The 15,092-nt window shown below is 45.1% G+C and overlaps 2 protein-coding genes across 2 annotated transcripts; both read right to left on the reverse strand.

Annotated features, from left to right (window-relative positions):
- Positions 1-1,387: 1,387 nt before the first annotated feature.
- Positions 1,388-3,399, reverse strand: LOC114846264 (gap junction delta-3 protein-like). Its single transcript, XM_029135086.3, has 2 exons — positions 3,024-3,399; positions 1,388-2,950 (listed from the first exon to the last, which is right to left on the reverse strand). Exon 2 carries the CDS (start codon positions 2,869-2,871, stop codon positions 2,083-2,085), a length of 789 nt encoding a protein of 262 aa, XP_028990919.1. The 5' UTR covers positions 2,872-2,950; positions 3,024-3,399; the 3' UTR covers positions 1,388-2,082.
- A 98-nt stretch (positions 3,400-3,497) lies between these two features.
- top2a (DNA topoisomerase II alpha) lies at positions 3,498-13,068 on the reverse strand. Its single transcript, XM_029135122.3, has 35 exons — positions 12,910-13,068; positions 12,273-12,419; positions 11,958-12,048; positions 11,802-11,865; positions 11,571-11,716; positions 11,340-11,437; positions 11,051-11,263; positions 10,762-10,935; positions 10,340-10,441; positions 10,067-10,204; positions 9,832-9,970; positions 9,597-9,754; positions 9,346-9,471; positions 9,134-9,244; positions 8,794-8,899; positions 8,546-8,655; positions 8,316-8,408; positions 8,074-8,188; positions 7,873-7,994; positions 7,629-7,777; positions 7,307-7,538; positions 7,094-7,228; positions 6,797-6,997; positions 6,523-6,718; positions 6,313-6,404; positions 6,078-6,221; positions 5,903-5,986; positions 5,539-5,742; positions 5,314-5,434; positions 5,045-5,206; positions 4,626-4,806; positions 4,495-4,547; positions 4,284-4,403; positions 3,971-4,200; positions 3,498-3,891 (listed from the first exon to the last, which is right to left on the reverse strand). The coding sequence occupies exons 1-35, from the start codon at positions 12,925-12,927 to the stop codon at positions 3,742-3,744; spliced, it is 4,725 nt and encodes a 1,574-aa protein (XP_028990955.1). The 5' UTR covers positions 12,928-13,068; the 3' UTR covers positions 3,498-3,741.
- Positions 13,069-15,092: the final 2,024 nt, after the last annotated feature.

The following is a 15,092-nucleotide window of genomic DNA, read 5'->3' on the forward strand; positions in this document are numbered from 1 at the left end:
CACATCAAAGAGCCCGCGCCGCGCTGCAATCTGCATACGTGATGCGTCCTGGGGACCGCAGGAGGAGGGGGGAGGGGGGGGGGGGGGTCTGGGAGGAATGGTTGAGGCAAAAATAAGCGTCTTCGCAGAGAATTTAGACGTCTTGGTGTTTGGATGAGCTGCTTAAGTCATCAAATGACGAAAGCATTTCCCGAATCCAGTCGTCGTTAAACGCTGAGGAGTCGCCCCACGCGCAGGTTGAAGGTGCCGTCGTCTCGTCCCGTGAGTTCACGCTCCCGGCGTCGGGTGTAACGGCGTGATTGGGACGTGTGGATGCTGTCAGTGGGATTACGTGGCTGCAAATGAAGCCGTCTCCCCCGACGGCGAGGCGTCACTGCGCCCGCTGCTGCCACCTAGCGGCGATACGGGGAAGCTCTTTAAGGCTGATGTCGACAGAATGTAACAATGAAACGGTACCCGTTTATTTAAAGCGTGTCTGTTTCCATCGACTTGAAGCTGCACAGTGCTGTGGGACGGTTTTGACAGCTGTCAGCCTCAGTTCAGGCAAAAACATCTGGATTTATAGCTTCCTCTGTGCCCATTGTGTATATATGTTGCGCCATTGGGTTCATTTCATCTCAGCCAGACTGTCACTGTAGATTTACATCAGTTCAGATTACTGGTTTGTATTTATTTAATCTCTACAGGTGAAAAAAAAGTGGATTGTGTCAAAACAGCCAGAATTTGTAGTGAGAGACTGTGAAGGCCACGTCCGAACACATCTGTTTACTGCCTGGCTGAAGGGTGTTGCAGACAAACTCCTCTTGCTTATCCTCAAACACGTCACTGGCAACGGTTCCCAACACCAGCGTCCTAAACAACAGCGCGGGCGAGCGCCAGGAGCGATCAAGGCTGACGAGCGGGACTGGGCTTCGTCAAGGCGTTCACTGGGGAAGTTCAGTTTTTCCATGACTGCAGCGCTGCCTCGGGGAAACTTACTGGAAACCTGGAGATTCATCAACCAACCTGTCCTCAAAACGCACAATGAGGCCTTTGCGTATCGCTGGAACAGACTTTCAGGCGCGGATCGAAGAGATTTGAAATTAGAAACTTAACACGTCGAGCGGAAAGTGAACCTGACGTACAAACAGTTTCATTTAACTGCAGTAAATATCGGCTGAGGCTCTTGAAGCGCTGTCAACAGGCTTCTCGTGAGTGAGGCCTTGCTGCTGTTTCAAAAGCTCTGACACGGTTTGAAATCATACATTGGCATCTTACATACAAAAAACATACAAAAGACATTTAACCTAGACCTCAGCTGACTCTAATTAACACTGACACAGCTGAAATCTGAAGATGCTGTTTATTCCCACTCTAACACAAAACATGGAAACCTCACTGTGAAGCTGAAAATCAGCACTGTTGGACTCCAGGTCACCGAATGGACCCGACGTCGCCGATGCACCAGATCAAAGCAATGGGACAGAATCGGCTTCAGCACCTTCAAATACAGATGCAAGTGGCTTCCTGAGCTTTTACACATTTCAAAAGGTGGAATTAGCTTTTGTAGGTTGTTTCTAACACCTCCTGCAGATCCGGGCAGGAATTTCTGTTCCGCTGCTGCCACCTAATGTTGGGAATATCTTTATTCCCCCACAGCAAACAAATTGACCCATGAACCCTTCAGTGTTATATGATGACAAATAGGTTTGAAGCTCATCCAGGACGTTTGGATGCGGCCGACCCTCGCGCTAATGACACATTAACAGCGTGATGGAGGCTGGAAAACAACTCGTGACGCTCTATTAGCAGCGTGAACAAACCAAAGACACATGTTCAGCCCCATGTTCTCATTGTATCAGGATATTCCATGAAGTGAGCTGTTACAAAACTGGAGCTGGTGTTAATCCTTTATTTAGTAATAAAGCACTAATGGATGCATCGAACAAACACTAGTAATAATAAAATAAGAATATATTCCTTGTTAAACATAATAAATCCATTAGTTGCATTTCATAACTTAATTAGAAAATCGTAGGTGTCCTTATTAAATTAACTTAAGAGTCAGTGTGCAAATGTTGAACTTCCACCTGATGACTTGAATCACACCAGGAGTAGCTTGCTGCTCACGTATCTGCCGCTTCTGCGCTTGTGGCCGGAGCTCAGGACCTTTCTGCCGGAGCCGCTCCTGGTCGCGGCTCCTTTCAGCCTCCTCCCCCCCCCCTCCTCCTCCTCCTCCTCCTCTCGCCTGGAGCCGCGGAGGCCCGCGCTCCGGCAGGCGCAGGCGGCCTCTGAGCGGGCGCCGAACAGCTTGGTGGAGCTGTAGACGAACTCGGCGCAGCTGGACGCCGCCGAGACGACCCCCACGGTGAAGTAGAAGCAGAGGAAGATGGTTTTCTCCGCCGGGCGGGAGGTGAAGCAGTCCACGGTGTAGGGACAGGGGAAGCGGCTGCAGGGGAACTGGGCCTCCACCTTGAAACCGTACATCCACCACTGGCTCAGCAGGAAGCCCACCTCCGCCACCATGCGGAAGGCCACGTTGATGAGGTAGAGCTTCTTCAAGCGCAGGTCCCGCGCGAGCTCCTGCCTCTTGCTGTGGTGCATGGCGTAGACGAGGAAAACCAGGGAGGGCGACGCGATCAGGACTATGTGAAAGACCCAGAAGCGGTACTGGGAGATGGGGAAGGCCATGTCGTAGCACACCTGCTTGCAGCCCGGCTGCAGGGTGTTGCAGGCGAACTCCTCCTGCTCGTCCTCGAACAGGTCGCTGGCGACCGTCCCCAGGATCAGGATGCGGAACACGAGCATGAGCAGGAGCCAGAAGCGGCCCAGCATGGACGAGTGGGACTGGAGCTTGTCGAAGAGGTCGCCGAGGAAGCTCCACTCGCCCATGACTGCAGCGCTGCCTCAGGGAGATGTCCAATTAGCCCCAGTTCATCTCGTGTAGTGATACGATCCGCGATCCAGTGCCCTGAAACACAACAGCACCGTTAAACATCGGCAGCCCTTTATTTTATGAGACCCAGAACGACTCTGACGCGTACCTGGATGAGTCAGGCAGAACTGGGAACCAGTCCGAGCTGCTCTAATGGCTGTGGTCGCCTGCAACCGTCGGGGCGGGAGCCGAGAAGGAAATACCAGCCGCACTGGGGCCTAATCTGCAGCCATCAAGAGTGGGAGAACAAGTGATGTTTACCCAAGAAGGAGCGACTCTTGATGAGCATCTCAAAGCACTTCCTAAATGACAGGAAGGATCGGAGCTAGTTTGTACAGGGGGTCCAAACAAGCGCACGCAGCTTCATTCACTGAGCCTTCAAGCTCAGATTTCACGAAATGAAAATTAAAACTGACCTCTGCGCAAATGAACAGTGAAAACAAAGGGCACTTATTTCCCATGAAAACAAGTTTGAAACCCGTCGCTCCTCCCAGTCATTTCCCAGCAGTTTCGCAAGCCGTTAGACGCGACTCAACAAACGCGCCAGAATGCAACACTTCTTATTCAAATCACAACCTGTGCGCAGTGTTTAAACATGTTAGTTTTATTTACTTATATTTAAAATGAAACACCATGAAAATATTTACAAGAAACATGACAAAAGACAAGCTATGAAGGCATCAAAGCTAGAACAGGGCATGAATACATAAATATCAGGGCTTTTTTAAATTTTCAATTTGAACAAGAACAAAAACACCACACAAGCAGTGTAGTGACTATCTAATCTAATCTAAAACTATGAGAAACAGGTTTAAAAAGGAAAAAGTCTAAAAGTCTTCTTCGGAGTCAGAGTCCAGTTTGTAGGTGACCGGGTTACGGGCACGTGACGGTTTGGCCCGCGCTGCCACCGCTACAGCGCTTCCTGTTTGCTGCTGTGGAACCTCGAAGCTGTCATCTTCTTCCCACTTCTTCATTTTCTACAAGAGAAAAGATTTAAGTTTCAACTCCGTATTACAAAAAGGAAATAAAGCCTCTCAGATCAGTTCAGCAGCCGACCTTGCTGCCGGCGGCCGTCTTGGCCTTCAGGCGGGACATCAGGTTGTCGGAGCTGCTGTCGGAGTCGTCGCTGGTCACCGGTTTGCGTTTAGCCACCGATTTGGCCTTTTTGGCCACGGGCGCAGCGTCACACTCAGAGTCGCTGGAATTGAAGGACGGGAGCTTCTTGGCCGGCTTGCTGGAAGGTTTGGGCTTGGACAGAGCATCCACGATAGACGGCTGCTTCACATCTAAGACAAACAGAAACCAAACCGTTGTTGAGGAGGTGATGGACGGGTCGGCGCATGCGTGAGCGGCGCCCGAGGCTGAATACCTGCCACCTTCTTCTTGGGTGCAGCTGGCTTCTTGGGAGCAGCAGCTTTCTTGGGAGCACGCTCTTTGGCCTTAGTTTGGGCTGGAGGCTTGGATGCTGGCGCCTGATCCTCTGACTGAGCTGCAGAGTTCCACAAAAGGAAATAAATGAGCCTCAGGCAGTTTGGGTAAACATTTTAAGCCCATCACAAGACGGGGGTGGAAAAACTTACAGCTGGAGCTTGTGCCAGGTTTTTTGGCTGCGTTGCTCTTTGCCACTTTCTTGCTACAGATAAATGACAATACATCAGAAAAACAAACGTGTGGTGGTAAAGATAAATAAAAGTACTTTTCCTATACATACGCAGGTTGTGGAGCTTTGGGAGGTGGAGCTGGAGAGTCCACCTCACTGTCAGCCACGCTACTGGCCTCCAGGGCGAAGCTGACATCATCGTCGCTGACGACGGCTTTCCGTTTTGGTGCATTGCTCTTCACCCAGTCATCACATTCATCCTCGCTGTCAGACAAGTTGTACTTTACAGCAGCTAAAGAGATGTGCAGTGGAGGGGTTGATTTAGTAAACCTCGCTCTGCGTTAAGGGTGAACGCAGATAAGCACTAATTAGCCTCAGGAAATGAGTTCTACTAAAATAAACAGAACATTTCTCATGGTCGGGACAGAAGAGCTCAGAACAGGGATCTGCCAGGTATCAGGTTCATTAAGGCTCAAGAACCCTTGAGGAGGTGAAAGCTGATAGCATCTGAGGATAGTGGCTGCGCTCACTTTTGGTTTTGCGTTCGACGCGCTCCCTAGGGGCAACCACCTCGTCCGTTTCCATCTCACCCTCCGACAGGTTTTCAGGCTCATCGTCGGACCATGGGTTCGTCTGAGCCTTCTTGGAAACGGGTTTGAACTGGAGAGTGGTTTGCTTGCCTGTTTTGGACGCTGTTCCAGTGACAAGGTTGTTAAAAGCTTCATTACAAGCCAAGCGGCACCAGTCAAAACACATGCATCTTCAGCCAATAAAAGTAACTTTAGAGAAGTAAACTCACCTTTTTCCTTAGTCTGGATTCTACTTTTCTTGGTGAGACGTGCTGCCAAACCAACATCCTCACTTGGCTCTCTGTTCTCAGAGTCTTCGCCAAACTCCATCTTCATCACTAGATTTTCACTCTACAATTAAAATAGAGTTCAAGTATTAGGTTCAAGGAAGGTTTAGACTGCGTGAACAGTCGCATATTGCTTTGATGAATCAACAGAGAGAGGTGTGAACGTGCCTTTGCTTTCTTGCCCCTCTTGCCTTCTTTCTTAATATCAGCCTTCCTGTTGGCTTCAGCTTTCATGGTGCTGGTGATGCGTGGGACAACGCGGCGGCCCTGTGGCGTGGGCAGAGTCTCCTGCTTCACCTTCAGCGCTTTGGTCTTCTTAGTGCCCTTCACACAAGGCGCAGTGGCATTCTCCTTTTCTTTGGCCTCAACGCGCTGCGAATGGGAGAAACACAATCAGACTGGATCAATTGAGGAATTTTAATCCTTCACATATGCATGAAAGCTTGTTGGGCAATTTGTTAGTTATTTTGAAAATCTCATGTCATGCTGTAAACTGAATATATCCGAACACTTGTTCATTAAGAGTCATTACATCCAGCTCCTCTGTAAAGGCAGCCAGGTCTTCTTTCCACAAGTCCGATGGAGTCTTTTTCTTCAGAGTGTTCAGTTCTGCCAACTGCAGGACAGATTAGACCAGAGAGCCTGATTTAAACAAACAGATTTTTAATTTCAGCTTTAACAAGTGCAGCATAGCAGACAGGTCAAACCTTTGCATCCCTCTGTTTGCACAGCTCCTCCTTTTTCTCCTTGGTCAGGAACCACATGGGCATGCTGAGCAGGTAGTTGTAGTCTGGCCCACTGGTGTCCTCCTTCTCCTCATCCTCGTTTTCATCCTCCATCTCCTCCTCATTCTAAAAACATCACCACAAACCAAGTTAATCGGTTTAGTTGCTGCTCATTTGCTGTTTTTGAACAACATGCACCTAATAAAAGATGACCTACCTTCTCCTGCGCCTGTTTCCAAGCTTTGACTGGGTCTGAGTCGTAGCCCATCCTCTGCAGCATGAGAATCAATTCCTTCTTTGGCTTGTTCTCTACAAGTACATGAGTGTTAATACGCATTCTAATCAGCACGAGTCTGGTTGGTTTTCAAAACTGTTAATTTAGAAAAAACATGCATATATAAGTGATGAATTGAAAGCAGCTGCTCACCGATGACCAGGGTGCCCTGGATTTTCTCCAGGATGAATCGGGCTTGGTTGGTGAGCTTGGCGCTCTCTGCCTCCAACATGCCAGTCAGCCAAACCTTTCTCAGCACATAGTAGTTCATTCTCAACTCGAAAAAGTCCTTGAGAACATCCTGCACGGACTCGTACTTCTTCAGGCTGCCCACATGGTCAAAAAGAACCTTGACAGGGTTGTAAATAACAGTTAGTTAAGTATAGATGAGGAGGATCACTTGTTTTCAATGTAAGGCCGTTCTTACCATAGAATTGCAGGTGAGGGGGCTCTGCAGTTTGAAGACTTTATGGAGGCCAGCAGCTTCGGCCTCTGCGAGCTTCTCTGTAGTCATCTTCACAACAAAGCGAACAGTGGTGTCAGTGTGGTATTCCTTGTAATCTGTAATCAGTGGAGGAACCTTCTCTGTTCCATTCAACATTGGCTCCAGTATGTTCTCCTTGTAGGTCTAAAAAAGTATTAAAAACAGTTACCAATACTAAGTAACATCCATATACATGATAGAACGTCCTGTATCCATAAGTTAGGAGGTTTAGTGACAAACCTGTGTCCAGGTTTTAACAGGCAGCTCAGAGATCTCAATAGTGGTGGAATCAATGATGGCCACCTCTCCACTGTTCATGTACTGGTTGTCCATCACCTGTTCAATTGTGCCCCTGAAGCCTTTGTAATTTGGAAGCTGTAAGAGCAAAAACACTTGTCATTGTTTTGTGTCTATTAATAGAACAGACAGGAAGAGGTCATGTCTGGTTCTCACCATGGGCAGAGGCTCGTCGCCGTTGAGCATCCGGTGGATGTTGCTGATTATTTCCCGGATGTCGTAGTTGGGGATCCTGCTGGCCCACCCTGTACCGATACCCTCACTGCCGTTAATCAGAACAGTAGGGATGATGGGAATGTACCACTCGGGCTCTACTCGCTGGTTATCGTCATAGTTGTACTTGAGCAGGTTGTCATCCACAGCTGGGAAAACAAGACGGGCCAGAGAGCTGCAAGAATAAGGTGGGAGGGGGTTTTGAGTTGAACGTTGACCATGTAAACACCCATCAACCATTTGTAGTTTGCAATAAGCTGCTGACCTGAGCATGGTGAAGATATATCGAGGGCTGGCTGAGTCCTTGCCACCATGCAACCTGGTTCCAAACTGACCCAGAGGCTGCAACAGGTTCAGGTTGTTGCTACCCACAAAGTTCTGGGCCAAACCAATAATGGTCATCATCAGAGAGACCTAAAAGGTTAAGCAGAGGGGAGATTCAGTCAATACATTAAAAGCTCTTAGTTGAAAGGCCAAGATTCTAAACTTGGTGTACAATAAGTCTGCACCTCTCCGTGGTGATAGGCCGACATCTCAGCCACTGAACCGGCCAACTGGGCCACCTTCACTTCACGTTTGTCATTCCTCTTGAAGCAGCAGAACAACACTTTCCGCTGGCCGGGCTTCAGACCTACCCAAACAAATCAATGCATACTTAGACCACGTAAACAACATGCTAATTTGACTTTAGTAAGAACAATTTCACACACCATCCACCAGGCAGGGAATTGACCTCTCATTGTCAGAGTTGGAAAAAAGCACCAGCTCCTTGTTGACAAAGTCATTGTAGGACAGAGACGTTGTGGACTGACCATACAGGTACTCCTGTACAGACAGAAAATAAAATAAAAAATAAAAACATGCAACAGAAAAACTGCAAATTAGATGAAAGAACTAATAACTAACTAACTAAAACAATTATAACAATAAAAGCAAAGGGAGCAGACAGTACCTCAGGCAGGTTATGCTCCCGGCGCTGGCGCCTGTTCATCATAAAGTTGGTGAGCCATTCTTTACGCTCCTCCACTTTTTTCTTGCTAAAGGCCTTGCCAAAGAAAGAAAACAAACCAAATATTTACACTCTTAACAGTTGTTTCACCCGTGGTAAATCCTGGGATGTGCTTACAGACATTTCCTAGAACATAAATCACATTAACGCATAATATAATAAAATCAGCTTACAAGGGTAATAGCTTCATCGTCTTCAGGTCCACAGTATTTGAATGGAATACGGTGTCTCTGCATATCAGAGAAGTACTCCTTGGCTTCCTGCGATGTGCTAGTGCCCAAACCTGAAGGCATGAACAGAAATAGTCTGTTAGATACAACATTTGAAATCAAACATCCCTAAAACCATGACGTTTGACATGACTTGTATGAATAACTGCTTACTTGTCAGTTTTACTACCACACAGGGGTTTGTAACAAACCTTTGTAGTATTTTATTTTCCAAGATTTGTGATTGGGCTGGCTCTCCTTCCATGCCTCAAATTCAGGGATGCTGTAGAAAGACATCTGGGATTTCTTAAAAGATGCCTAAAGAAGGTAACACAAAACAGGTTTGGAGCCATTTCACTTAGTCCAGTCATTCAGATTGTCACCACTAGATGACAGTCTTGCTGTAAAATCAAGTCATCAGCTACTATTTACAGTTGTCAAGCAAACATTAAAGTTGTTTATGTCCTTCAAACGAAGTAAATAACACCAGATGTGTATCCTTATGTGTGGCCTTGACAAGAGGACAATCACATCCAAGCTTTTCACACAGACCTTTATAATAGGCGTGATGAACTCCTCAAGGAAGTTATGGCGCAAAAGTGATGGCCAGTTATGATGGATGAAGTTGATCAACAAGCCCTTAATGTGGGAGCCGTCTTGATCCTGGAACAATTATGTTGAAATGTGTTACAGCAGTACATACAGTCAGTGTTACTAATGCTGCTAGATGCCTGTTGAAACCTGTCAACATGCTGAAAACACACCTGATCTGTCATGATCATGATCTTCCCATAACGCAGACTCTTCAGGGAATCCGGGTCACTGTAGTTCTTCTTGTACTGAAGACCGAGGATCTTAATGATGTTGTTTATTTCAGCATTCTCCATAATCTGAAAGCAATGAATAAATGAAATTTGCCACGGCACTTTAAAGAGGACAAAATCTACATGCACATGCGACAATAAGCATCTGATATTTTGGTACTAGAGAAAACTGCTTCTCTATTCGGTTTAACCTGTTTGTGCGAGGCTTCCCGGACATTAAGCATTTTTCCTCTAAGAGGGAAGACGCCATAACGATCCCTGCCGATCACTCCCAGCCCAGACACAGCCAGCGTTTTGGCTGAGTCTCCCTCCGTAAGGATCAGCGTGCAGCCGATGGAGTTCTTTCCTCCTGTAAGAGAACAAACGGTACGATGAGACGCTGGTCATTCTTTTATCTTGTGAGATCATAAATGCGCTGATGACTACCTGCATCATTGGCATCGTCCAGTTTTGGCACCCCTTTGATTTTTGAATGTTTAACAGCTGAACATTTCTTGTTGAGCTGAGACTGAGCCTTAAACTTCACCCAGTTCATGATACTTTCCACAATCCCACAATTTGTGGCCTTTAAGACAAAACAAAAAGAAGGGTCAGAAATGACTTGAACTCCTGATTATAACACTGCTGAGGTTAAAATCCATGACATTTTCCCCACTAGCACCTGTTTGATGAACTTGTCACCAAGAGGACATGTGGACCCAAAGCTTTTTTGCTGAAGTGTCATGTTCTCTTTTGTCTGCGAGTCAAAGGTCGGGTTCTCAATCAAGCAGTTGACAAACAGCCACATATGGTTCTTGACCTGAATACACAGACACAAACAGTTAGAATTTAATAACAAAATAACTGGAACGTTATAATACAGTTTATAAAAGTCACATCATTGTAATCACAAAATTCAAAGATTATTGAATAGCTAAAACTGAGATCTGCATACCTGGAAAGGCTTGACAGCCACCCCAGCTTTGTTCTTCTTCTTTACGACTTCAATGATTTTTCCAACCACCTGGTCAGCTACATAGTCAATGTGTCTGCCTCCCTGGGGGCCAGAGCAAAATCACAAGGTTCCATTTACTGAAATGCATCATAACTCTTCATCACAGCGACACAAAGTGGCTTGGAAAGCAGCCACAGTTGTACTTTGCCGCCAAAGGCCAGCACTCCAGTGTCTGCATAGCTGCTCTCAGAATGAAGATTTACACAAAGCTGACAAATAATTAATAATTATAATTACTCAGCATTCAGTATTCTAACAGACCACTTAGAAATTATTACTGGTTGGCCATAGACATGGCAGCACTCTGGCACACAAACAAGAAATACACGTAGATCTTATCTTATCGATATATGAGACATTACCTTGGTCGTGGCAATACTGTTGACAAAGCTGACTTGCTGGAACCCTTTCTCACTCATGGTGAGGCAGACCTCCCAACGCTCATTAACAGCTTCATGAACAACAGTGAGCGGCTGACCAATCTCATCCACCTTATCCTTCACAAACATGTCCACATAGCTACGGAAGCCTGTAACCTAAGAACAAGATCAATTGCTTTAGTCTACTTAAATTATTCAGATTATTATTATGAAGAAAAGAAAAGTGGTTATGCTTAATGTGACAAATAAAAGAAATAGTGTTTCAACTTACTGGCAGCTTCTTGCCATTAAAGAACACACGGAGACCCTTGGTGGAGCCAGCAATGTCATAGGCCCTCCTGGTCATAAGTGCCACCGTGTCCTTGTCCAAGATGCTCATTTTGAACTTGGGCAGATCTGGCCTGAAGGTGATGCAAGTGTATTCCTCTCCTTCAAAGGGTTTGATGGTAGCATCCCCTGTTCTGCCCATGTTGTCATACCAAGTCTGTGGAAAACATTGAAATGCTGTTAAATGACATCTTTATGATGCTGATGAAAGTAAACGTGCAATGTTTTCGTACCTGCTTAAAGCACTTCTTTGATTCTTTACAGGATGTCTCTACAGTGAACTTTGTACTGAAGATGTTACAAAGCTTAGCTCCATATCCATTACGTCCACCTAAACAATAGTATTAGGACAGAGTGGGGTTATTTATTTATTCATTTTTTAGATGGACACTGTAGTCAAACGAAATCCCCCCCAAAAGAATTATAATAATTCGATTTTTTCTATCTATCCATCCTTGTCTCACCAGTGACTTTCTTCTCATCGTCGTCATAGTTACTGGAGGTGAGGAGCTGGCCAAAGATGAGAGCAGGCACATAGACCTTCTCCACCTTGTGCTGAACCACAGGGATGCCTTTCCCATTATTCCACACACTGATGGTGTTGTTTTCACTACAAGAAAAAAAAGGACACACATTCCCTTTATCACATGCTTCTGTGATGCTCTGCTACAAAATTTGTATTGTGGATTACTCACACATCAATGTTGACCTTGATGCAAGACATGCTTTTGTCCCTCTGTTTATTGTCGGCTGCATTTACTGTAAAAACAAGTAAAACATGGCTCATCACAGTGACAACAATTAGGTCTGTTTATATTTTGCACCACTTGAATTATAAAAAGTTTTCTCACCAAGGATTTCATCAAAAATCTTGTAAAGCCCAGGTACAAACGTTACATCACGGCAGTTCAGTCCGGTCTCCTCATCATACACCCACATTTGCTAAAACAAGAAATTAGCATAATTAATGATGATGCAAATAATTTGTAGAACATGAACCATTAATGCGTTAATGGCCCAAAAAAGCATCATGTAACTTCAAGGTGAGAAAAATCATTTTAAATCATAATCCAGCCTCATATCAGCTGCTGTGGGATTTAACCATGAACGCAAACCACTAAAGGTCAGCTAGACAAGTCATATGATGCTGTGGTGTGACTCTGTACCTGGGTGACAGGCTCCACAGAGCCTATGTAGGAGTCCGGTCGGAGCAAAATGTGCTCCAACTGAGTCTTCTTCTGATAGATTCTCTCAACCGACAGCCGTTTTGGATCTTTTGCTGTATTTCCCACTGCCTTGTTTGGAAAGAAGGCCTGTAGGGAATGACACGGGGTTAACTTTCACTCAGGCTTGTTGACCGTAACAGAATCATTTCATAAAATGCAAGGAACAAAATATGATGTATTTCAGTGTACACAAAACGTAAATATACTGCAAAAACGTCAACATCAACAAATCTGCAACACACTTTTGAAAGATCTTGCCTTAATTTTAAAACCTTATTGACCAAAAGCATTTTGTTATCGTCTAAGACTATGGTTGATATGTTGAACAATATACTTTGTATATAATACAAATGACACGTTTTATTAAATCCTCTGAATTAATTCATACTAACAGGGTAAATGCAACTAATGAATGCAGTACTTCGCATGCAACCAGTGTCCGGTATGGTACTAATTTGGTATTTGACTGACCTCACTAACATTAGCTTCACTAACATTAGCTTAGCGTGCAAACAACTTTTGGCTAACACTACGTAAGTTAAATAAGGGAAAAATATCGCACTGGCAATAAAGTTACCTTCAGTGGTTCAGCCATTTTTATATTTGAGGGTAACTCCTGCGCCTGATATAACAAAAACACAATATTCTACTAGTACGTTACTTCGACTCCTAATATCAACTACTGCCCTGTCTGCGTTAAAATATGCCCTGGAAAGAATCAAGCTCGAGTTTAAATTTCAAAATTAAGAGGGAACCGTTCGCGCCAGCGGTATTAACCAATCGAGTGAAGCGCGTGGCGGTGTTTAGCTCCAATGAGGAACTGAAAACCCGCCTCAGTTTCAGCGCAATAGCCAATTACCGACGACGGTAGCGGCACGAGCCCGCCTAACTTTTCCTTCACCGCGAATCAGCTTCGGCTGAAAAGAAATAGAAATGATTGACAGGATAAAAAAAAAGATCAGCAGTGTAGTGACGTTTTAAACTCATGCTACTGTTTACAAGAAGCGTCAGTTGTTATGTAATAATAATAATAATAATAATAATAATAATAATAATAATAAAAAATCTTTGCAATTCCACATTGGTACTTAAACCACTTTAATGTACAAATGCAGCAGACTGCTTCCTACATGGGTTAACTCAAAAAAGTGCTGATTTTTAATACAGCACAATTAACCAATAACCCCCCCCTCATTTTTCTCTTCCTCATTTCATCTAATCTCTTTGTCACATTTGCATAAGCACTAATTTGCTAATTGGTTGCTTTTTAAAGCTATTTAGTGCTTAACGACCGTTTTGCTGCCTTTTCTCATCAGGTCCTGTGTCGTGTGTTTGTGAAGGTGTGGATTCTTTCCATCTGCTCCTGTGGTTGACGGTGAATGAAGACGCAGCAACCCGCTTCATCTGCGCGTTCTACGCTTCTCATCTGACTTCCGCCGCTGCGGCGCCCACTCATCCGACCCCGGCGTGATAATAATAGGGCCTGCGAAGATGAGCTGCAGTCCGGTGGATGCAAAACGTACACAAAGACACCCACACCTGCACACATGAATGGAGGCGCACACGCACGGCACAGGTTGGATTTGAGGAGGAGAGAGAATGATTTATCCCTTTCAGTCAGCGCTAGAGGTTTAATACATAGAAAAAGAAACATTTAGGCTACAATCAACATTTCTCTCTAAAGTTTGATCATTCTGATCCCTTTTTGTTAATTGTGTGATTCTGTTCTACTACTCTACTCACAGACTTCCTCTTATCCAGTACTTGTGGGCAGTTTTAAAGGGGAATACTGAGTACTCGGCATCCAGAAATAGTCCCTCAGCTGAAGTAGCTGATGGATGTTAGAGGAGATGGACACTCTCGGTGCCACCTGCTTTCCTGTTTATTTATTAATGCCGCTGTGTTTCCCGAGGCCGTGTGCAGCTCGACTGCAGGGAGAGTCGGGGGAGACGTGTCATAGATCCGTTTGACATCGTCGTACGAGAACAGGCTGCTACAGATGTGAGAGCGACAGGTGAACAAGGCGTGTTGATGATACTGTAAATTTCTGGCCTTTTATCAATAATAAAATTTTAGATGATGTGAGAGAAACTCCTGACTGTGTGGTTTGAATTTACCATGTTAAAAAGAGTACAAATACAAATGGTAAAAATGTGACCTTTTAAACCTTTTTAACGTAGCGCAGTGAACCTTTAACATTTACAGCACTGAAGCACCGTCCGCTTTTAGGTCATGTTTTCATTCGCACGTTTCCAGCAGCGTCCTCAGAGGCTCATAACATGACCTTTAAGGTGAACACCCCTTCCTGGCTGTCATTGTAAATATGTCCAAGAGGCACAATGAAGGACAGGCAATTATTAATTACTCTGAAAGGGCAGTGGGAAAACAGTAGTGACCTATATCCTGTGTTGGGAGGCAACTACTTGCGTTTTCTTAAGGATTCAACCAAGTCAACGGACTGAATTGAAGGAAATACTGTAGCACGACCTTGAGTGAGGGAGAAGTTAGGCTGGAGTGCTTTCTGTGCACGTATCACTCAAGTAAAAGCAATATTTAATTCCCCTCAACTCCTCAGCTCTGACTGAACTCAGTTCACTGGAAGCTTTAAGATGCTTTGAAGCAGCCGTGAGACAAACAGCAATAGTAGCATAACTTGCAACACACCAGTGGATATGTACATCTGCTGGGCTGCGCTCACAACACAAAGCACTTTCATATTTCCAGTCCACTGTTTCTTCAATGCCAGCGATATCAGACTTC

Source organism: Betta splendens, chromosome 19 (assembly GCF_900634795.4).
Source record: "Betta splendens chromosome 19, fBetSpl5.4, whole genome shotgun sequence".
NCBI lineage: Eukaryota > Metazoa > Chordata > Actinopteri > Anabantiformes > Osphronemidae > Betta > Betta splendens.

Bases quoted from the DNA above. Each gene is read 5' to 3' on its own strand.
- LOC114846264 (XM_029135086.3), bottom strand. From the start codon at position 2,871: ATGGGCGAGTGGAGCTTCCTCGGCGACCTCTTCGACAAGCTCCAGTCC.
- top2a (XM_029135122.3), bottom strand. The intron at 8,189-8,315 runs GTACTGTCTGCT...CTGTCTGTACAG, and splicing joins GGGAGCATAACCTGCCTGAG to GAGTACCTGTATGGTCAGTC. The intron at 7,539-7,628 runs GTCAGCAGCTTA...TTATTCTTGCAG, and splicing joins TATATCTTCACCATGCTCAG to CTCTCTGGCCCGTCTTGTTT.